At 44.8% G+C, this 24,421-nt stretch overlaps 1 protein-coding gene across 8 annotated transcripts in view; it reads left to right on the forward strand.

Annotated features, from left to right (window-relative positions):
• The window catches only part of ncoa2 (nuclear receptor coactivator 2), a 57,428-nt gene that overhangs the window by 17,855 nt on the left and 15,152 nt on the right, over window positions 1–24,421 (forward strand). For all 8 annotated transcript variants that reach the window (XM_075452968.1, XM_075452970.1, XM_075452967.1 and 5 more), the window contains 8 exons: window positions 7,747–7,854; window positions 8,509–8,681; window positions 11,286–11,389; window positions 13,879–14,056; window positions 15,580–15,768; window positions 19,013–19,114; window positions 20,752–20,892; window positions 21,113–21,260. In XM_075452968.1, the coding sequence (XP_075309083.1) occupies window positions 7,766–7,854; window positions 8,509–8,681; window positions 11,286–11,389; window positions 13,879–14,056; window positions 15,580–15,768; window positions 19,013–19,114; window positions 20,752–20,892; window positions 21,113–21,260 (1,124 nt within the window). In that variant the 5' untranslated portion in view covers window positions 7,747–7,765. The remainder of the gene's footprint in view (window positions 1–7,746; window positions 7,855–8,508; window positions 8,682–11,285; window positions 11,390–13,878; window positions 14,057–15,579; window positions 15,769–19,012; window positions 19,115–20,751; window positions 20,893–21,112; window positions 21,261–24,421) is intronic.

Consider the following 24,421-nt stretch of genomic DNA (forward strand, 5'->3'; position numbering starts at 1 on the left):
AGAGCTCAGTTCAGTGTTTCCCACATTACACCCTTTTTACATTTGTCTGATTTCCTCATTGCTATCTGAATCTTCCCGCTGGCATAGCTCTCACCCCCCCCCCCCCCCCCCCAGATGAATTGTTGACTAGATTGTTGTGGGGAGATGCTTATTTATACGAGTTAATCATTTTTTGCCACCCCTTGGTAATTGACACCCCCGTTCACCTCTCCCACCAGTCTTCTGCTGTCAGTGTTTTTCTGACAGCCATAGGCCAGCATCTTGTGCTTATTATACAGAAAGCCCTCTGCCTCCCATCCTGCGACATCCTGAAGTGACTGCCAGCGTTAAAGATTGATGAGTGTGATCAGCTTTCAGTAAATGGGAGCCTGGCTCTTGGTTGCACTCCGGCACTTTAGAGCCATTACCTTGCAGTGATTCTGGAGTGGACAAGCCCGAGGCCATTTGCATACCTCTCTGTTGACCAAAGGAGCGCCAGTCGCTGTGTTTGTGTCCTGAGTTTTGTTTGGACATTTTTTTACCGAGTTACCCGGATAACTTGGAATGTTTGGATGTCGGTCAGCGCGCTCTGGACTGCGCGCAGGTGGGCAAGTGAGAGGGGTGGGGGTGTAGTGGCAAAACGGAACCACTGATTTCAGTTTACGCTCGGTGAACCTCATGCCAATGACTTCGTTTTTGTGCCCTTTGTTGCCCCCGTCCTCCTTTACTGCCTCGGCACTCCACTCTCGTTTTCTCCAGCGATCACTATTCACTGCCGATCCTTGTACAAGTTCACAAAGACACGGCCATCACTCAAGGGTTATTACATTCAGCCAAGATTCAAGGTTCGAGTGTCATTTCTCTTAAACTCTTTGCATCCATCATCACATCCTCCCCTCCATCTCCCCCTGCCTCTCCCTTGACCCAAACTTGATATCACAGCATCTGGTTCAAGGTAGCGGCAGCTGTCAGCAAGGGCCACAGTTCACTGCAGGCTCCGCCTACGTCGCATTCTGGACAAGCCGATAGTGTTTGAATATTTGTTTGCCTCTTTGATAGTCACCCCGCACGAGTCCGACATGTCTCTTTGTGCTCTGGCACTCTGGCCGCCCGCGCAAACACGGAGAGGTAAAATGAGAAGACGCGAGTCTTTTGGGTCCTTCGTCTGTCATGATTTCCTCTCCAGTTTGCGGGAAATAAATGACCCCCGTGTTGCAGCACGCTTGTTCTCCATTTCTCTCTCGGGGGCCAGTTGCACCAAGACGCGACGTGAAGACGGATCACACACCAGCGAGACGTTGTTTTGGTGCCCCACTGAGGTTTGGGACTTTTTGGAAGGATGCTCGGTTTTTGAATGCAGGATTTTAACACTTCCCTCCCAGCGTTTTTATGCAGTTTTTATGCATAGTCATGCCTAGCACACTGGGTGTGTCTCTATAATCAAAGCCATGCTAACCCATATGATTACAAGATTGGCACTCTGGCACGTATCCCTCCACCTTGGCAATGAGACGTAGTCTCTCCCCCCTCCCATGACTGGAATGGGTGATTCTGTGTTTTTGAAAGCCACCCCTCTTTGGTGATGTGCATGCTGGCTAGCTTTGAGTGGCTGTAGCAGTGGGATCTTGTTGAATAATAACTGTTTAGTACGAGTGACTGAAACGTATCATGTTAGGAAGTCAAACAGACCTTTTCAGGAAGAGGAGACATTCTCCGGAATTCGGTGACGCAGCTTAGATTGTGCTGGCATTAAGATATTTTCTGCTTGCAGTTTGTCACCGTAGGGCAAATTTATGCAGAATCCTCTATAATATAAATTTCCAGCCTTTTCATATGTGCACAGCAAAACATTTTTGAGACGTCGTCTTTCCTCCAAAATAATCCGGTACTTGTATCAGTGTTGGAATGTGATTTTAAACAGTTTGAACCTGTTCACTAATACAGTTGGATTATATTGAATTAAATAGATGTTGATGATGTTGAGTAAAACTCCTCTCATTAAGGCCATTCTGATCAGGCATTATATTTGCATATCCATCAGCAGGTGCGACTTTCCTCTTGTTTGGACCAAAGTGCACCATTGGGTGTTCTGAAGCATGTACAAACCTGGCATCCCGCCGTCCTGTCAGAGTGAAGTTTAAAAGTCTTTTTTTGAGGTTGAGAATAATATAATAGATTTAATATGTGAGCCGATTCGTCTCTGCAGGCATCCGTATGAGTCCAGCTTTTGCGATTATGAGTAAGAACATCTAATTCGGTGAAGCAGATCAGATGAAACTGTGAAGTTATGATTGTGCATGCATAATGTCATCTTGTGCAACTCTTTGTGGTTGTCTTCCTGTAGTGCAGCGGGGGCCGCTTTCTCAGTAGCTTCAGCTCCCGTTTTAGGATGACGATGGCAGCGAGTTCAGCGCGCCTTCAGCACTGGTGTAAACGGTTACGCTGTGCAGACGTCACGATTCACTCCCACAAAGATGGGTTGCTGCGAGCAGTGATCATTGGTGAATTTCCCTGGCTCTGTGTGTCCTTTATTAAGCGAAAGTGTTTTATATCATGTGCCACACATATAGAGCAGACTGCAAACATAGCGTCTGATACAACACGTCATGTGCAGGTTGTATCAGCTGAGTTTGACCGAAGAAAACGTTGTCGCCTGCAGCACCTCAGGAGGCAGCAGCCCCTTGTTGTCTCTGCATTCCTCCCTCGCCAGACTGGTTGGCTCCAGCTAAGTCCTGGAGAGTCTGCTCATGTGACACCTAAGATATAAGCAGTGACATACACACCTACGATCACCTCCCTCAAGTGCACCTAGTACTTTCAAAGTCAATTGATTTTTCTTTTTCTTTTTTCCGCTTTGCCAAAAATCCTAAATGTTGCTTATCTCCATATTGTGCTGTGATAAGTGTCTGCGAAACGGCTGTAGGTACAGGGAAAATGGTCTGTGTTATGGCTGCTGCAGTTGTTTTACTAACCTAAACCTGTTTGTTTAGCCTTGTGAATCTGTCACATAAGTACGATGCAGTTGAGAACCTGTAACGACGCAAGAGTTGTTCACACTGTCGGCACACGAATATCTCCTTTTATGTAGCCGTTCTGTGTGTGTTTCTGTGAGAGATGGGAACACGTTTGAGTCGGGTGTTTAGTTTACTACGCTTGTGTAAGTGGAGACCTAAGCTCACTATAGATTCAAAGTACAGCCACTGCATAGAAGGCTATGCGCTCAAATAAACCAAATGACCCCAGCATCGTTTCCACTCAGGTTCTCAGCCTGTACTCTCCAGCTGATTGTCAACCTGCCAATGCTTTGCTAACAACAGGCGGCAGTTGGAGACCGACCGTGCACGGCATTTTGCATATTAAGTGTGAAAAGGCCTTTCCCCTTTAACAAATCGAGACGTTTGTCGGGGTAACGTTTGTCAGTAGCCATGTATTGTTTCTGCTCGTCCTTTTTTTTTTTTTTTTTGTGATCAATTTTTTTTATTGACATCAATTATGAAATTCAACACTTACATATCTTTGCTAGTGGTACATTTACAAGATCTTCCTGTACAGGTAGAGTATATTGATGTCTTTTTGTATTAACTTTCTCCTTATTCACAGAATGATATATGAACAAAACAAGGTTTCCCCACCCCCTCCCTCTCCCAACCAACCCCCCTCCCCCACCCCGCGGTCTGCTGAGGAAAAAAAAAAAACACCCACACATAAAATAAGAATAAAACAAAACAAAGTAAAAATAAATCACACCTTGTCTAATCATCCTCTACAGAAATATTTCCATAGGTTAATAGTTCTCCGTTTTGCCTTGTTTATCCTTGCTGTAGAAAGCTCAAGTAGGACGATGTCCAAGAAATAAGCCATCCACTGCTGCATAGAAAGTGAGTGTGGTGGCAACCATCTCTGCACTATCATTTTTTTTGGCCGCTGTTGACCCCGCAAGCCAGATTTTTCTCTGTTTTCCAAACAGTTGAAGTTTGGAATCATCATTCAATAACCAGACGATGGGGTCCTGCTCGTCCTTTTTGATATTTCACCTCTACGCTGCACCGCCTTCCCCTTTCACATACTTACTGAAATATGACATGGCCACAGGAGTTGCTGTCCTTCAGTTCTTAGGCGGTTGAGTTCTGAGGAACAGTTAATTAGATGTGCTGTTTCCTCCTTTCATCCTGTCTGAATCTTGACAATCCCCATTTAGCCTTACACTAATTTCAGGCTGCGTATGACTAACATAAGGCACCCGGTAATGAGTGATGGACCATATGTTTCAACTCACTGTACTAATGAATTAAATGAGCTGACAGCTTGATGAGCTGTAAATTTAATGGATGCCTTTCAGAATATGCCAATCATTCTTAAACATAATGAGGTTACTCGCCCTTACCCTACATCGCTCGAAGCCAGCGATGCTCAGGTTTACCAATGGATTTGGCTTTCAGACGCAGTCGTAATCTTTATGACAAACAGTTTTTTTCCATATTACTACTTCGTAAAAAAAAAAAAATTGAAATTTGATGGAGAATCATCTACTTTTAACAGAAACTTTGAGAAATGAAAATGCATACGTTAAGTTGACGGATGGGCAACATGATGGACTGATGAAGCTCGCCTCTATCTGCATTTGGAGCCATAAATGTTGACCGTAGGTGTCATCATTGTCATCCCCATTATCATCACTGCGTACATGACGGTCTGGACGTGTCTGATTGCCGCGTGTGAGAGTGTGCTGGTCAATCCTTGTTTGTGTGCATCATCATTCCCGCCATCGCCGCGTTTCTCTGACAGATTTGCCTGTAAGCTGTAGGGATAGACATGAGAGTTTATCAGATTGCAGATGCCGAGCCATTGAGACAACATGCCACCGTTCACTTCCGTTGGCCTGAACATTAAAGCTTTGAAGAATTCTCAACGAGAGGCCAGAGTTATAGTAAGTGACACAGCTCTCGCAGGCCACTTCAGACTCCAGGGGAGTAACATAGCTGTTGCTGTAACTGCTCGGAGGAGCCATCCCATAGATTGACATCTACATAAAGAGGCATCCTGTACATGTATTAATATGTTATGTGTGTTATAATGTGTCATCACCACAAATCGGCAGCTGTGCAAAGGTTCATGCAGAGTTTACACCCTCCCAGCTGTTTCTAGCATCCCAGGGATCCGGGCCCTTCTCTGCGATGAGAAGTCCCTTGCTGGTCTGCTCATGTTAAGATCAGACCCCGCTTCCCCTTCTCTCCCAGCAACAAAATTGGCCCAACAGCCTGCTTGCCAGGCTGTCTGGCTCTCTGTGTTGGTGTCATTGAGACATGCCCGGCACTTCTATTCTCTCTTATTTGTCTCGATGTACAATGACCCATCATTACTGCCATGTCAAGGAGATGGAGGCAACCAATCATATCTGGCCCAGCGGGAGAGGCACAGCCAATCAGGTTTAAAATCCCCATGGTAACTTGTGCTTGAAAGCCCCGGCAGAGCCAATAGGAACGGAGAGCGGCACTTAGCTATTAGAGTTTAATGGCCTGTTTCTGTTGTCATTAATAAAAGCGTGTAACCTCTGCCATGGAGACGGTTATATTTTCAGTGGACAGCACAGTGCCACAGCATAAAGACACCCTGATGGCATTCAAAAGGGCAAAATGCAAGGACACATGCACAATGATGTTTACGCATCTGTCCATTTGCTGTTCAGATCTGCACTGGTACTCAAGCCGCTTGTCAACAGAGCATGTTTTACCCTTCAGTCTCCTCTGCGTCTGTGGCCAATCACCATCGCTTTGACTTCATCCATTTGAGCACAGGCATCACCATTAGCCTAAAGTAGGTCACTCCAGGCCAGAAGGGAGCCAGACTCAAGTTTGCATGGTCACTACCTCTCTTTTTTAGTTTAGCCTGCTTCTGCCAGGCTATGCTTTTGTGCTCCGCACTAAATTGAGTGTGTGTGTCTGTTTTTTTTTTTTTTTCTTACTCTGATCCTTTCTTATGTAATGGCTGGGCAGCAAGCAGTGTGTGTCATAGCCGTTTCCATGGCAAGAGTAGCCGAGAGTGTATAACAACACAGCATGCACCAGCCTTGGTCACCGTGCTGAGGAAAGACTGAAATTGTCTGTCTGGTGTTCTTTTCTGTCTTGAATGTACATCACGCATCACCACCAACAAGATGTTGTTGTATAACATATATATAAGTCACCGGTTGTTTCGGAGGACGAGTGTTGTTTGCATCTTGCCCGCAAGTAGGTATCCTCCTATATATTTTAACCAGAGTCCATTAGCCGCCATCAGCTTTTCAGAGGACGGGGGTAATTAATAAGACATCCCAGTACTTAGATCAATGATTGATGGTCTTTCATTTAGTGGCATGAAGTTCAGCTTGAACTTCATGAAGTGTGAGAGTGGGAGCTGAGAGGTAGACATGTTTGCTGTGAGGATCGAATATAAACTCCTCAATTGTCCGAAGCCTTTTGATTTGTTTAGTCTTGGCTCTATTGTCATGGCTTTTATGGTGTGAATGATTACTCGGGACAGTAAACAGTGGGATCTTAATGGTTGCCCCCCCCCCTTGTTGCATTACGTGTCTCAGCTGTAGCATGTTCCATTCTTACAGATGCATGCGACCCTTTGGGTCAGCTGAACGGTCTACAGTACGTTGGAGAGGTGTGATTCCTCCTCTTCTTTGTCTGAAAATGACGTCGCACGGGACATTTTTCTTTTTATTCTAAAATAAGCAACAAACTAGGCTTTATTTCAGCTCTGTTACATTGTTCGACTTCTCCTGTCATGTTTATCCCGACCTCTTCCCTCAACAACTCAGCGTCCTCCAGATTTCAGAGAGCGACTTCTGTTACATTTCAAATACACGTCCGTCTCCGCAGGCGTCCTATCAGCAATCTTGTAAGATACTTTTAAGTTTCTCAGTGGAAAAATCGAGCAGCTCCACATTACTGTGGAACTCTTATATCATCCACTCTGTTAATTTTCAAAGAGAAACGTTTCTTCTGTTAGTTATTTAGATCTGAAACTACACGAGTATGAGGATCTGTTTTGAAAACAACAGAAATCCTTGAATCAATGACGTGGATAAAAAAAAATAAATCACGCCACAACAGCGGTTCATATGAAATGGCAGAATGGAGAGGGGAAAAACAAGATGTGTGTGTGTGTGTTTGTGTGTGTGTGTGTGTGTGGTTGGTGCTAGCAGTGGTAACAGCCCTCAGTTTGTCACTTCAAATAGCACCAAAAAGTCAAAAGATGATTCTCACTAGGTAAAGTCTTTAGCCCACAGCCTCAGAAACGGCCGTGAAGATGTGACTCTTCCATGTTATCACTGAGCGACTCCTACAGGTGACACGCGCTCCCACAGACACATGTTGTCGCCGTAAACCCTCTTAAATATGAGCTGGCTTTGCTCGGTTTTTGTGTAACGAATGGGGTTTTTCTTGGTACACGGTTGAGCGCGCAGTCTGGTGCTGTGGGCAAAGCGCCGTGCTCTCATTTCGGCCTCTCTGGGGAGAGCCGCACCGTCAGAGAGAAATGATTGAATCTCTATCTCTGCTCCATTTTCACTCATTTCTCCTGGCTCGGATCAACCTGAGCTCCCAGCACAGGCTTGTGTGCGCAGATGCCCATATTGGCACGCACACAAGTCCTGCGCTGTTGATCTATTTACTTATTTCCCCCTACATGATTACACTGTTTAAGATTATTGTCAGTCAGAGGTTGAAAGCATAGTTTCATGTGTAAAACTGTCTTTGCCTTTGTGTACATATTTTTCAGGCGCTGATATGCATTGAGGATGAGTGGAGTCGGTGAAAACTCATCTGACCCTGCCAGGGCAGAGTCGCGAAAACGCAAAGAATGCTCTGCCGATCTTATAGGACCCAGGTAAGCCGTCGACTTTTTTTTTTTATTTCATCACGTAAATTTGAAGGCAATAATACAGGAGTGCGTCGGACAAAGTCAGATCCAGATTCAGCCTCTCAACACTTAGTGATTAGGTGGTAACTTTTCCTCCAGCTTTGCCAAAATATCAGGTCCAAAACCTAAAGTGGAGCTTCAGTCACCGTGGATCCTCAACTATCGAATCCACAAAAGTTCCCAGCAACACTGTAACGGCTAATCCGGGAGCAGTGATGAGGAACGTGTCATAGATATGGATAATTGATTTTGATTCTTGTCCGCCACACCATTTCATGATGCATAAAAAGCCTTAAAAGTATATCCCAGCATATCCTTATGCATTTTAATTGCAAGAAGCTTATGTCCTTCGCTGGCTCCTCCTTGCCAAGGTGGATCTTTTAAAGGAGTTAAAACAAAGATTCTTAAGTCATATCCGGACCTCAGAATAGATTTATAATTGGATTTTCTTTGCTGCCCTGGAGCTGTGCTCGTCTGATTGCGTATTAAGTGCCTTATTTTGGTAGGAAATGCAGTTTCCACACACTTGGAGCAGTTTGCCACACGCTCCCCATCACGCTTACTTCCTGTTTTCAGGTGCGTTCTCTCACCCTGTGATGTTTTTTTTTTATGTCCCTGCAGTCCCAAGCGGAGCAACGAGAAGCGCAACCGCGAGCACGAGAACAAATACATCGAAGAGCTCGCCGAGCTGATCTTCGCCAACTTCAACGACATCGACAACTTCAACGTCAAACCGGACAAATGTGCAATCCTGAAGGAAACTGTGAAACAAATCAGACAGATAAAGGAGCAAGGTAAAAGTGCCGTTGCAAACCTTGGATGTTTTTGAGGGGAAACTGTAAATTTGATTGAGCCCAAAGTACAGCAGTGAAAGACGTACCGAGTTACATGAGCGGGCTGTTTTCTCTACAGGCCTAAAATCTGGCTCTTCACGTTGGAAAGCCACGTATACCAAGTGTTGGCTAAAAACCGGCAAATGACTTACCACCGCTACAAATCAAAGCTGCAGCTGTGTGCTCTGAATAAGGTGTTCCAACATCCTGAGTGTTGCTGTTCCTCGTACCCCTGTTTAGGCACAGGTGTCACTATGTCTACACCCTACCCCGTCTTCTGATGACATAGAAATCACGGTTTTGGGTCAGCTGCAAACACTGTAGTTTATGCTGTTATTAAAAAGCAGCACCGCTGATTTAATATTCCCCAACATCACTCCATCATAACCCAGAGCCGTTTTTGTTGGCTGCCAATCTTTCCCGTGTCCATTCAGAGCCAGAACATCAGGCAAATGGATCACTGCGCTTGGTTGTTTTTTTTCCCCTGCCAATTTCTTCTTTTACAGGTCTTGAGTAATTGGCTGTGGTCTGCCTTCTTCTTTTTTCTTTTCTTTTTCAATTTAATCCGGCGTAGAAAGGTCGGCGGAATCTGTCGATGGGTCACGGCAGGTCAGCCGCGTCCTTCTCCTTTGGCGAACATTAACGCTCGGCTTGGACCACACAGACACGAAAAGGCAGCCTGACTGACTCGTAGTGAAAGGGCGGTCTACTCAAGGTGTATGAATCAGACTGATGACGTCCTCTCCTCCTGCGTGACTCACAGAGCAAGGTCTTATGTAACGGTGAAGGACGTGATGTAAAAAAATCTCACTCAAACTCGAGCTGGCGTCTGTACATCCTCCCCTATTTACCCGTCGCACCCCCCCCCGCATCCCATACCTGCCTCTGAGGGCAGCATTGTTTGCACAGACCATTGAGGGAAGGCCTAGAATCAGACTTTTCTGCTGTGTCCTCCTTACGTCAGCGGTCACGCAGACAAGTCTTTTTATAGTTGAAGTGGGGAGCTACTGCACCTCCTCTTTCACAGCTTCAGCTTTCGCAGCTCTTTCATTAGACATTCCTTTTACTTCTCGCTGCGCTTGTTGAAGCTGAACTCGATGCTGTAAGGTGATGTTTTAGATCACTTAGGGTTTCATTGGAGCCTTTTCAGCCTTTTCTTTAGCCCATCCCACACGTCCGACTGTTTAAAGGCCGTAGTGCCACTTATTCGCCCCGATGGCTTTGTGGATATCAGCCGTAGCTGCTCAGTCAAGGAGGACGTTGTGTTTACATCCAGTCACCCAGCACAGGCTCATGAGTAGATGCATGCATCTTCTACACTGTAGTAAGGTTTTGTTCAACGTGCGTATGGGACAAATCTTTTGGAAAAAGTGCTCCACCAAATCTGCCCTTTAACAGAAGGGACATAGTATAAATGGCAAGCGCCATGCCAGCTGCATATTATGTAGCAGTTACACAATCCTTTTAATTGATCAGCTCCTCCCTGTGTCCGTGGCACAGTTCCGCGGACAGACTGAAAGCCAGTGAGAGCCGCCATGACACTGACTGATGGGTCTGTACTCGGGGCAGCTGTGCTGGTCTACAGGGCCCCGCTGGGCTTGGAGAGGTCCTGCTGATGTGCGCATCATTAATGCTGAAAGAGATGAATATTTGTCTGTGGGGGACTGCACGAGGCCACGGAGCCGAGTGAAACCTGCACTTGCCTCGGCTTTCACACGTTCATACCTCGAAGAATTAAGGACGACGTGAATCTGTTCGATTTTTCAAGTTGTTTTTTTTTTTCGCCATATGGTCGGCCCTCTCCTTGGTGTGGTGTGTCTGTGTGCCGCCCCCCCCCAACAGCCCACTCATATTCGGCCTCTCATCATCAGCCCTAAAAGTAGGGCAGCCTACACTCTGAACATAAGGCTTCTCTGCATGGTTATCAACCCAATCGCAATGGACAAATTCATAGCAATATGCTGCAGGTGCAGGAGCTTATAGAGAAGTCTGACTTTTTACTTTTAAATGAAAGTTACTGTACTTGCTGTAGAGGGGTCCTTGTGTCCTCCTACTTAAACTTGGAGCCTCGTTTGAATTATTCAGATCCGTCTTCAACAAACTTTTTTTTTAAGATAAATTCAAAGTTGTTCTCTCTCTGCTTGGCCTCATGGGGAACAACTTGTTCTGCTATTTGGCGCAAGAGTTGTTTACACGCCGTCCATGTTTCCATAATGGCCTTTTTTTTTTTTTCTTTCGCAAATAACAAAGTAATCCATCCAGTGGCTGTCACCAGTGTGGCAGCCGTGTGCTGTGACACACTCATTTACAACAACCTTTCGCTCTGTTTGCTGCTCCGTGCTTGGGTCTGAGCCACGGCCACATGTTTCCACAAAGGGCCCCAAATGTGTTTGCTTTGTTACCCGACGGACACTTGTCAGCAAGTCGACCTCTTTTTAAAGTAGGCATGTAGAATTTGTCAGTGTTTTTCTGTTTGCGGTGATAAGAGTTATGAGCTTTATCAGTTTGACTCCTAATTGTGGTTTTGATCTATTTTTTTATTTTTATTGTTTTCTGTGTAAACAGAAAAAGCTGCTGCAGCAAATGAGGAGGAGGTGCAGAAGGCTGACGTCTCATCAACAGGCCAAAGTGTGATTGACAAAGATGCCTTGGGACCAATGATGCTGGAGGTTGGTGTTTGGCCTTTTTTATTTGTTTATTTTTTTTTATTCTTTAGTCATTTTCTTCCCTTAACTCATATATAGAGTGCCACATTCAGACTGAAGTACCACTGAACCACTCATAAGGATGTACTCGCCTCTTTAAATCATGATTGGTATATAATGAAGAGTGCCATCCTAGGAGAACAATCACAGATGTGCCCGTAGTGGTTATATGCGAGTGTAGCTGTGTGGAATAAAAGCTGCCAGCATCTTGTATCTGCCCCTGATTGGCTGTAAATCACCGAGCAGAGCAATGGCCTTGTTGTACCGTGGAGGGCCACTGAAGTGCTTGCATATAATGGGAAAGAAAGCAACAGCCTTGCGAATGAATCAGTCCATTGAGGCTGTCTTCTCACCCATTTCCTCCCTCCCTTTCTCTCTCCCTCCAACTTGTTCAAATCGCTTCTCCCTCCCCATCTTCTCTTCATTCGCCTCTAGATCTGTCCTGTCATGGAATATTTATAGCACTCCTGGTCCAGCGTCACTGAATCGACATACTAACTCGCGGCTAAATATAGCCCAGTGCAGCCTGCAAGCTTTCCCATCTGTCAGCAGCCCCAAAACACAGTGATGGGCCGTTCACACCCGCTACACTCTGGCCATGTCCCCCGTCTGCGTACAGCCTGCTCCGAGGGGAGTGGCCGTCGGCAGGAAACGCACCCACGCGCCCCATGGCCCTCCTCCTGGGCTCCGGGCTGCCCACTCTCGTGTAAACATAGCGACGGAGAGGACAACGAGGAAATCTTAGCGGGCTGTTGCTTTAACCTTCCGGGAGCAGCCGCGTTCTGTCACGTGACTGTTGTAACATATAGTTTGTCTTCTTGGTAGACCGCTCCATATGGCTGATGGTACTTCTCACAATAGCATCCTGTCTGAGTGTTAAAACAGACGTCTGAATAAAGAATTGGTAAACCTACTAAGACCTGCTAACGTTTGGCTTTTATATGCAGTGGTGTTTGTTCTGCATTTGTTGCCAACTGCGCCGCCGTCGTTGTTGGGATTTATCGGCTCCAGATCTGATCGGCATTGGCGTAAAAATCTGAGTGAAATCTGTGTTAGGATATGACTCTAATAACATTATTTGATGTTGATAATAGAGCACAAATCATTGAGCTGCCCACAACCTGTTGTGTATTTCAGTGAGAGGACAAGCGGCAGAGTGTCCAATCAAAACAATAGTTGTGTTGCAAAGTGGAATAAATACAAAAGAGAGAGGATCTGATTGCCCACGGTGTCTTTATTTCAAGTATATTGACTTGTACTGGCTTTAGCCATCTCTGCTGTGCGTATACTTAGCAAGGGTATTGTAAATTAAGGTATTGGCTAACAGCATTATGCAACAGTGTCTGGAGGAAGGCAAGAGTTGGCAAAATTGAGTGTTTGTTCCGTTCAATCCATGTCGTTTCCTCATACCGGATGGACTTTCGCAACCATGTTGCATCTTGGATCAGACACGGTTAATGCAGCGAATAGACGAGATGTCTTTAAGTCTGTTGAGCTGTGTTGGGACAGGCGAGGGAACGGTCCCAGTGAGACGGTGGATGGGATGTGAGAGTTTACTGGGCCCCAAAATGTAGCCAGGCATTTGAGTAGAGGTCGGTTTGACAGTGTAGTTTTGGAGAGAAACGCAATTGATTGCGGTTGTATAATAGGTGACGCGTCAGGAATAGCACAACCAAACATGATACAATGCCACAAAACAAACCACACACACGATTGACGGCGTACTGCTTTACAAACTGGCAAATGTGTCTGTGCAGTGTTTAGAAAATGATTATTGAAGCAGAGGTGAGGAGCAAACCCCTAGAGAAGAGTCTCCTGTGTTTTAGCTTGACGCCAGCTTTCACGGCTCTACAAGCACCAGTATTCCCTTTTAAGAGCTCCAGGTGATTTGATGGCCTAATTGACACCATCTTATGTGTAATGAATGACCTGGGGCTGTATTGTTTCAATTAAGGGCTGCTCCTCCTCTACATAGTCCAATCTCTGCAGGCACACATGCTTTTATCTTGCTTTCCATCAACTACACGGACGTTTGGCATCTCCAGGAGTGGTGCATATACCCGCCACTCCCGTTAATTATCGCTTTTCCTGTTGGCAGAGTGTAATGTACTGTGTATTACACAGTTTGCTAAGATTTGTGCCAATATTTCAGTAGCATGTGCACATTCTGACTGCTTCTTAGTGTCCATAACTGAGGCACAGCAACTAAAGAAGACAAGCCAACAACAAGGAAACTGGCGAATTACAATTAAAGCATCAAATGTCTGTAGAAATAAAAGCATATAAAGAACGGCGGAGGCTTTTAATGAGCCAGCTCAGCTACCTTGTTATTTCTACGAGTATAACTGACACGTGCTGCCGGGCAGATTTATTATTAACTGTTAAAGATTTTTTATTTTTTATTTTTTTTCTGTGTAAAGAAATTCAGAACCTCTCCTCTTTGTCCCCTTCAGGCCCTGGACGGCTTCTTCTTTGTGGTGAACATGGAGGGTAACATTGTGTTTGTGTCTGAGAACGTGACCCAGTACCTGCGCTACAACCAGGAGGAGCTGATGAACACCAGTGTCTACAGCGTGCTGCACGTTGGGGATCACGCCGAGTTCATCAAGAACCTGCTGCCTAAATCCCTCGGTTAGCCTTGAGCTTATTCTCCCTGCCAACATCTACTGTGCTCTGTTTTCTCTGCATTTATTTATTTATTTATTTCAGATTGTGTCGCACTGTGCTGCTTTAGCTCCATGTCCCCTGTTTTTTTTTTCCCCTGACTCCGCATATAGAACCCCTCTGCTGCGTCACTTTTAATACAGTGTGCTTCGTTAGCTTGTTTTTTCCCTTCTCTATTTTTTTTTTTTTTCCCCTTTGCAGGTATGTTGTAGGCGTTTATTTAACAGTGATGTCAGTTTAATTAAAATGTTTATAGTTACACCACTGCAGGGAATATGTGGGGAAGCTGGCTCATAGAAAGAGTTGGCAGAGTGGATAAAACCTATAGCTACTTAATTTTCTCTTTTGCTGATGCTCAGCCCAGACATTTTCTCTCACTCTTCTCCTCTTCCTCTCTCCCTTTTCAGCTAATTAACTTCCCTTTTTTGGCTTCTCTCCCCTGTCAGCAGCATCGCTCTCTTCCTATATTCTCGTTTTTTTGTGCCCTTCCTTCCCCTTCTCTTCACTTTATGTGTTAATCTTTCGTTCTCTGCCACACACCCTCACCGGGTTCCTATTTTCGTGTTCTCATTCGTCCATTCTTTATCCGACCCTCGAAAGTCCTTCTATATGCAATCCTTACTCATCTAATGAAAACAGGACATTTATTTCTGTGAGCTAGAATCTACCTAGTTCTTACTTTCAGTTTCTGCAGTGTCCCCATCATCATCTATATCCTCTTCCCACCCCCACGTCCATTAAATGTTTCCACATCTACATCTCTTCTGCACATGCTGTGATTGTATCTGTATGTCACTTCTGCCCGTCAGGGGCTCCTAAGTCCTTCTTTCCGTCTCTGCTGGTGCTTCGGATTGAGGTCTGAGCACCGAAACCATTTGGGTGGGAGAGCAGCACTGAGCAGAGTACCCTGGAAATGATCAGTGGGCTGTGTCCCAGATACTGGGAGATTATCAATGCACTGAATGAGATCAGAAACCAGATGGAGTGTGATGGGAGTTTGCTGAGTGAAATGAGTTGACTATACATGTCTCTTTTGCTGTGTGTGTGTGTGTGTGTGTGTGTGTGTGTGTGTGTGTGTGTGTGTGTGTGCGTGTGTGCGCGTGTGCGCGCGTGTGTGTGTGTGTGTGTGTGTGTGCGCGCGCGCGCGAGAGAGAAAGATTGGCAGTGATGTTTTGGAGGACATGCATATGGAGGCCTGGCTGTGATGGGTGGCTGTGGATGGATGGCACAGGGCTCAGGGTTCCAACTGCTCATTATGACTGATCTCTACCCAGCAACAGCTCTCCTCTTTTTACACTCTCTCTGCTTTTATTCTCTCCTTATCTTGCTCTCATTACGTCTTTCACTTGCAGTTTGGTAGCCTCTCTTGGCTGCCTCGTTGCTGCTTCCAGTCTCCACGTTCTGCCGTTCAGGTTTGGGCTGCAGTAAACTTTTGTCTGTGGAGGCCACGTTGTAAAGTTTTTCGTTGCCTCTTGCTGCTCCCCCCACAGTCAATGGCGTCCCGTGGTCCAGCGAGGGTCCAAGAAGGAACAGCCACACATTCAACTGCCGAATGCTGGTCAACCCGCACGGCGAGAGCCAGGACGAGCCACACGAGCACGAGCCCCAGCAGCAGAAATATGAGACCATGCAGTGTTTTGCCGTTTCGGAGCCCAAGTCCATCAAAGAGGAAGGAGACGGTATGGAGAGGGTAGAGGGAGGTGTTGTGGGGAGGAGAGAAAGTAGGGGGAGGATGAGTTGACACTGAAGTAGTGACCTTATGATTTAACCTTGAGCAATATTATTTCTCTGATCTTTTCAAACTCTTTTGAACTGTTTCTGTGCAGTTTTCAGTTACATTTTTTTTAAGTGTATCCTCATGTTTTCTTTGCATCTGGATGAGTTTTGAATACATTTTTGACGAGGACATTTGGAGATAAAATGATTCATTTTAAAAAATAAATAAATAAATAAATGGTTGAAACCCAAAGAGTTTAAAGGCAAATATACACGGGAAAAACAAGTCACTTTCAGAAGCATTTTTTAAAACACTCAAAAAAAAATAAAAATAATAATAATATTGAATGTCCTAAATCTTTATCTCTGCTGCGCACGATGTGAATGCATCTGTATGCCACCGATTCTGTGTTGATATACAAAAAAATGTCAAGACACCAGTGTGACCTCCAACGAACTGCAGGTGTTTTTTAGATGGTGGTTAACTTTCTTTTTTTTTTTTTTTTTTTTTCTTTTTTTTTTTTTTTAAATTAATTTTCATTTAAAAAATGCTTTGATTTTCTGAAAATTCTCCTGGCCATTTTGTCAATCCCTCCCATCAAAGCGCTTTGGGTGGACACCCTGCATTGCCATCTTTTCGTCTTGTGCCTTTATAGTTCATTACATTTCCCCAGAAGATGAAACATTCTCTTTCTGTCTCCGAAATTGTCAAAGTCTCAAAGTCGGCTAAAAGGTTACAGTATGCTATTGAAATGCATCCGAAAGTTTAGGCAGGAGCATCTTTACCTTTATGCAACATTCGGATCGATTGCTGCTATCAGCTGAGTTACATATTTTTTTTTTTATTGTATGGGATAAAGCGCCTTTATAACGATGCGGCTCATGTCTTGCTCGCGCCATTATAGACTGTATATAAAAAATGGAAGTAGCCACGGTGATGTCATCCTTTGGTTAAACACCCTTTTTGGGAAGGTCTAGCTTTAGATTTTGGGGGAAAACAAATGTGCATAATATTTCACGCGAGATGCTGAATGGTGATGTCGCACTATAAGACGTTGGCTTAATGTTTCAGAACCCTTTGGCTCTTAGCATTTTTATATACGTTCTATGGGTGCCACTCAAATGACATGCATGAAGGAGGCGCAAAGTAGATGAGAGGCTGGGCAGCTGCCCTTAAAAGCTCATCTATATTTCATGTACATGCTACACAAACCTAGGATTATGGCTCCGAGAGAAGGGATGTGTATTAATTGTCTATTGCAACAGTGAAGTAATCCTTTTAACGGCCTTCAAAACTCATTTGAAAACAGGATGGAGTACAACCCATGGCACCGATGATGAAATCGTCACGTGTGGAAGATGCTTTTTCAGCTTTCTGTGGAAAAACAAATCACTCATTTGTGAGGGGAAAATAATGAATCCTTTAGCCAGGAAAAAAAAAAAAAAAAAAAAGAATCACAGATGGTACTTTGTTGCACCTCCTCTGGCTTTTTACGACAGCTTGAATTCGTTGAGGACTTCATTAATTGAAAAGTGTTTACTTCATCAATCAGGTTCCAATTTTCTTGTATATCATATTTTTGGGGGTTTGTTTGTTTGAAGAGGTCAGAATATTCAGCTGAAATATGACATTGTTTTGTGTCGTATCTGTGTTGTTTTTTTTTTTTTTTTGTTGTTGTTTTTTTTTTAACCAAATAAAGAATCTGAATCGTCATCATCCGAGTGCAGAAGTAGAGAAATTATGGTCTCCCGTACCATTCTGTGTTGCAGCGGAACTGAGGAAGTCTCTGACTGAACACACTTCGTTGTTTCATCGTTGCGTTGTGTAGAGCAACTTGTGCAGCTTTCTTCATTACATTTATACACATAAATAGTCAAAATTTTGGACACTACTACCCATTCATTTGGAATGATATTGGATATCTGTCCATGTTAATTTCATAGTGACAGAAGAAGTCACTTGTTTGCTGTAGTTTCGGAGTCCGGACACTGAGAGGTCGCTGGGATTTTCCTGTTGTCTCTGTTGCTTTTGGCAGAAGCTAAAGATTCTGAAACTTGATTAAATGTCTGTTATCCACACGTCTCCTGTGCTCTGTGAGGCTTAAACCTCCAAGTCTCTAGAAAACATTTCAAATATTCGGCACTTGTGACTTTCCTGGTGCCAAACTATAACTAGGTGACCAATGAAGACCATGAGTGAAAACGCTATTTTTACACCCAAAATCAAGTTTCAGCCAGTCACTTCCCCTCTTTGTGCTTCAGCTGCTTGCCGGCCGTGCTATGGCAAACAGACGGATTAGGACTCTTGACTGAGGTGTGTGGTAGTTTGTGTGTGTATGTCATCAATAGGGCACGATCAGGGGTAGAAGTTGCGGAACTTTGTACGGCAACAGATTGAAGCAGAAGAATGTAGGAGAGGTGGAGAGAAAAGGGAAGCATGGAAATTTATGGAGATACACAGATTTTAGGGCCGACCACCCAAGAGGCTCTCTTTACAAGTCAAAATAAGAAGTGTGTGTGTGTGTGTGTGTGTGTGTGTGTGTGTGTGTGTGTGTGTGTGTGTGTGTGTGTGTGTGTGTGTGTGTGTGTGTGTGTGTGTGTGTGTGATCGCCCCTGGCATGCGTTTTCCTTGCCAGAAACGTGAGGGATTGTGGGTATTATTGGCACAGGGATGTTGGATGGCAGACTTTTTGGGGTCAGTCCAGTCGCGGACTTGGGGATGTCATTATTTTTTTTTATTATTTATTTTTTTTTTTTGCTTGCATGTGTTGGAGGCAACTGCCATGATTGAGCAATGGCAGTCTTTTCTGTTGGGCCAGGGGAGGTGTCATCAGTGTGACATGGCACTTCAGGTGAAAACAGACGCACATGAGCACACGCGCGCGCACACGCCCCTTTCAAAGGTCACACTACATCATTTCCCTTGCCAGCTGTAGCTGCTCCTCATGAAAGGAGCGGAGTCCTGATCCCCATGCTCATTAATAACTGTATTAATTATGCTGCCTGGGAATAACATGCATTTAATTTTCTTTCCCTCCCTCTGTCTCTATCATTTACGCCCCATCCTCCCATCTCTCCCCTCCCCTCCCCTCCCCCTTCGCCTCTTCTGTCTCTGCCCTATCCTCTTTGTCACATCCTCTGCCTCGCCGTCTCTTTCCTCCACACACTCTGTCGCTTCTCTGCTCTGTTCCACCCCGTCTTCCTCAGACTTTCAGTCGTGCCTGATCTGTGTGGCTCGGAGGGTGCCCACGAAGGAAAGGCCCATGCTTCCCACGCACGAGAGCTTCACTACACGCCAGGACCTGCAAGGTACAGGAACCAGTCCCACGCCCAGAAGCTACGAAACGAGTACAGCAAACTTGGCCGATGATTTAATCCTGCACCCCCACCTAATACCAGTTTTCACACATAGGGGCTATTTGGATAAGATTTTGCTCTGCATGAAAGAATAATATGGTGCCTCTACTGAGCCCCAGCACCACCTTATCCCAAATCTCCGGTCTATAAATCACCTCACACTACAGTTAAGTATTTAAAGATTATTATATACTTGGTATAGGCCCTTAGGATTGAACAAGTTGGTTGAGCCAGCTTTGCACCTCTGTCTGCACCCTGGGAGGTAAAGTACCTGTTTGATCACGGAGATACAGACGGTTGTCTGTGTTTCACCTGGTCTTTGATGTACTAATACTGTTTGTGTGGCGTGCACGCACACACTCGTCGTCAGTGCCTGACATATAGTCATTTACAGTAGCTTCCCACCCACTCTGTACGTATGCGGCTGCTTATTTGCCCGTCTGTTAGCGCCACACACATCTAGATAATTACCATAATTTGTGCTGTTCAAGATTCAATGTATGTTTTTTTTTTTTCTTTTAATTCATAGCTTTTGGTAAAACACTATATTATATAAAAAGTTCCCTCCTCAACCTTTTGCCCCCCCTCCCGCAACAGTTTGGTGGAGTGCAGCGAATGACTCCTGTTATAGACGTTGCTGTGACAAGCCTGTCCCTATGGTTGTCATTCAGGCAGCAGTACGCTTGTCAGCCCTTCAAATGCACTGCTGCCTCCATTTACATCACACTCCAGTGAGGGGGAAACTGAATGACTCCACACGTGTTATCTTGCATATCCTTGTTAAGCTCCAAAGAAAGCTGAGCCTTGAGTGGCCCTGATGACTTTTAGATCGGACGGAGTTCTTGCCGGATTTCTTCAAATAGAGCCTGATGCCTTCATTTAGTTCAGCTGCTTAGGCTACTGGGACTTAAACTCAAATTCTCAGTGTTTTCAGTAAAACTTGTCAAATTTTTTTATTTTTTTTTTTTTACATTGGCTTTTCTTTTTTAATGCCTTGAGACGAAACCCAGACTGGTTAAATAAACAGAGGCGTCTTGTTTCCACAAGCCTTTGTTCACTTTTGAGCCGATCGCAAATCCATTCTGTCTTCTTGAAATCCCGTAATCAGGCTAGGTGTGCAAAGCTCCACCACCGTAATGCGCCCCCCCCACCAAGGACTTTGGAAAACGGTGCGTCTTTTGCAGTTAATTTTGGAAAGGGACCTCGCCATGTGCCCAGAAAGTTTCAGAGACAAAAATAACAAATGGGTGAACGAACGGCTACCTTAGCGAGCTTTGGCTTCACACGTTACACTTCCTGCATCGTGTCTAATTAGAATCCCCTCTCAATTTAAGTGGATCGAAGCTCATCTAATCTTTTTAACAAAGCTTTAAAAATCACAGAATGCACACGCTGATGGACCCTCTAATTGGTTAAAATGCTTTCAAACCACAGAGCTGTTGCACATCAGATGAAGAGCATCTTTTGCTCAGCAGGCGCCACAGCTTTTACGCTTGTAGAGTTTACACACTGAGCCTATCATTCAACTAGGCTAGGTTTGTGCATGTGGAAAGACATCTTCACCTCTCTGCCTGGTCCTTTGTGTTTAGGTAAGATAACGTCCTTGGATACCAGTCTGCTGCGAGCGTCCATGAAGCCGGGCTGGGAAGATCTGGTGAGGCGCTGCATTCAGAGGTTCCACCTACAGAACGACGGAGAGATGTCCTTCGCCAAGAGACACCAGCAGGAAGGTAATGCCGTTCACTGCCTGAGAGCCCTGTTTAGTTTCTTGATATGGTACAAGCTGTTGGTTCCTTTTTAACAAAAGCTAATGACAAAAGATGGGCTTGAGTTTGGGGACCATTTATCCACTGCAGTTATCAACAAGAAGCAGTTTGCCATGTACACATTAATGACCAAAGTAAGAAGGCTTTTGTGTAGTTAATGAAGTAAGACTTAATGTGTCTACAGTGCTCCGCCATGGCCAAGCGTTCAGTCCCATCTACCGGTTCTCCCTCTCGGATGGAACCATCGTCTCGGCTCACACCAAGAGCAAACTGGTGCGCTCGCCTGCCACCAACGAACCCCAGCTCTACATGTCCCTGCACATTCTACAGAGGTATGCTTCACGATCTACACTTTGGTCAGAAAGAAACAAATCTGCAGCTTCTGCTTTTCTTACATGTCTTAGCCTGTTGGGGCCCTGCAGCATATGCTGACAGCTTTCTGTATTGTGCGAGGATAGGGCAACGTCTAAATCAGGCCTATTCGACTAGCAGGCAAATAATGAAAATCACTGGGGGTTCGTGGGCCGCACGGAATATTTGTCAACAAATGGCTAAAAAATAACTCTTGATAATAGAGAACGAATGACACATAGCCATTTTTTCCACTTTAATACTTTCACAAAAGGAGCTTTTATAACCAAGGTCCATGTTTATATAAATGCTACATCCAAGATGAACAAAACAAAGCCATCAATCCTCAGACACTCACGCAACTTCTCATTGGTCATGGAGCAACCTGCCCTTGTTTTTATGGCATTCATATGAGAAAAGCTAGACTTGCATGTATAAGTGGACCCAAACATTGTCAGTATTCGGAAAGCCACTCTATTCATTGTGGGGTACTGGTATTGGTTAACATGGTTAGACCAAAAGCTCTCTGCACCCTCAGATTGCAAGTGCTGTTTTGAAGCAAAGGAGGATGGCACATCAATCATTTCCAACTGAAAGATGCTCTCATCAATAGAAGACATTACCTCTTTTACTGTTGCACCAAAGTCTGCCTCCGGTTTGATAGAAAAGGGGTCACAAGCAAAGTGCAATACCTCAATGGGAATGTTGAACCCTTGGAATCTCTTAGTAAAGTTCTCAGTCAGTTTTCTCATGAAATCTAGCACCTGAGGCACGGATAACGCCTCAGGTGTGTTCATGAATCCACACAGTCGTGGAAAGTGCAGCAATCCTGTTGCTGTTAGGTCTGTTGTGGAAATGGTTAGCCTTGTTTTGAAAGCACAAAGCTTCTCAACCAAATCAGCAATAGACTTTTCTCGTCCCTGCAGTCCAAGATTCAGGGTGTTGAAGTGTTTGAAAATGTCACACAGAAAGAACACTTCTGCCGTGAACTGTTCATCCAGCATGCGCTCCAGGAGGTTTGCTGCCCGTTTGTGTTTACACGCGCGAAGAAAAGACACAATCTTCTGGTGGAGCTCACAGGAACGGTCCAAAACATTTCCCTTGCTAAGCCACCTGACATCGTTATGAACAAGCAAGTCCGTGTGTTCCCGCAAACATGTCGGCAAGCATCATACGGAAAAGGCGTTGTAGGCTGGAGGTTGAACGGGTGAAATTTACAATGTTCATGACAGTGTCCATGGTGTTTTTCAGATCACCGCTCAGCTTTGCAAACAACACAGACTGATGAATGATGCAGTGTAAAGACTGCATATGTGGAGCTACGGTTGATAGCCTCACTGTCTGCCCTTATAATGTACCAATCAGTGGTAGCGCCATCAGTGACCAAAAGGCAAACTTTCTGTAAATCCAGTTCACGCTCGTTAAAAAATGCAACAATCTTTTGAAACATCGCCTCACCTGTGGTGTGTCCCTCCATCGGAATAAGCCCCAAAAGTTCTTCTCTAAAGCGCACTCTGTCATGAAATCTGACATAAATGCATAGCTGAGCCATGTCAGTACAGTCGGTTGATTCATCCACAGCGACGTTCATAACATCAGTTTTTTTCTTTAGGTTACCCAAAAGCTTCCTTGAGACATCCTTTGCGAGTAATTCCACTGTGAAGAGTTGATGTGTCCGAGAGAGGCACTTTTTTTAATGGATGAGGTGATGCTTTCCTTTACTTTCAACAACCACCTCATCAATGACAGCGAGCATACAATCATTAACTGTCTCTGCCTCGGTAAACGGCCTCTTCTGTCTCGTTACTGTCCAGGCTACACGAAGGGATGCTATCATAGCTCTCTCGTTCCGCGCAAAAGCGTCCAAGGGCGGCCTGACCCTGTTGAAATGATGCTAGCAGACGCTGTACTTTGCTTCGCCGTTCATCCGAGCCCTCTGGAAAACGGTCCGAAAACGAGCCGTGGTTTGACTTGTAGCGCCGCTTCAAGTTGTATTCTTTCATAACAGATATGCATTCGTTGCACAGTAAACAGACCAGTTTAGTACTGGTCATGGCAGGCAAAAAAAAAAGTAATTTTCTGTCCATTTGCTCTGGAATTTTCCATTTCTTCGGTTTTGAGAGCGCCATGCTGGTGCCGACCTCTCTCACCCTTGAGCCCAGGCAACTGCAGAGCAGCGCTGTGATTGGTACGATTGGCTGCATTTGGTTGCGTGATTGGCTACGCATCACGATAGTTACGAGTTAGATCCAGATCAAAACCGACTCCGGCCCGCTAGTCGAATAGGCCTGGTTTATGTAGTTCATTTGTCCTTCTATGGGAAGTGTGCGAGGGGTTAAATTTGATCATAACTCCCCCTTAATGTTTAAGACTTGAATGTGCTTTATTATGGGTGGGGTGCCTTTGAGGGACAGATCTTACCCAGTGAATGGGCAGAAAGCCCTGCGGCTCTCACTCGGATCCATTCCTTGCGCCCTGCTTCTCCGTCCAAAAACCTAATATATAATCCAGATTTTGTGCCGTTACCCACCTCTACCACAGTGAGCGATAATATCATATCTGGAAAAAGTGTTTTTTATGTTTTTGGTGTACCGTGGGACTGTCAACCCACCAGATGTTAGAATGGGTCGGACCGTTTAGAGTTTCTTTAAGCCACAACGTCTTTTTGCTTATTCTGTTAGAAGTTTAAACACAGAAAACTAAGGGAAATGGATCTGTTACTGAATCCAGAATAATATCTAGACTTGCATAGAAATTTGCTCAACTGATCTCAGGAGTCTTAAGAACTTGTCCTATCATTTAATCCTCTCCAAAGCAATCCACAGAGCGTACGCTACTGCTTATAAAGAACTTCAAATACATTGATAGCTTCACTTGTAATATTTGCCAGGTCCTACCTGGTACAATGTCAGTTTTGCTTGACACCATTGCCCCCTTATACACCAAATATTTGTTTGTTAAATGATGATTCTCATCTGGATTACACTACGATTCAATAGAACATGGTGGATGTTATGACCTCAAAGAAGTTTTTGTTGTTGTTGTTTTTACAACTATGGATCAATCCTCAACTAATGCATTCAAACCCCTGACTAATGTATTTGGATGACATAAGTAATATGGAATTTTATACTGCCTGATT

The sequence above is a fragment of the Odontesthes bonariensis genome, chromosome 20 (assembly GCF_027942865.1).
Source record: "Odontesthes bonariensis isolate fOdoBon6 chromosome 20, fOdoBon6.hap1, whole genome shotgun sequence".
Lineage (NCBI taxonomy): Eukaryota > Metazoa > Chordata > Actinopteri > Atheriniformes > Atherinopsidae > Odontesthes > Odontesthes bonariensis.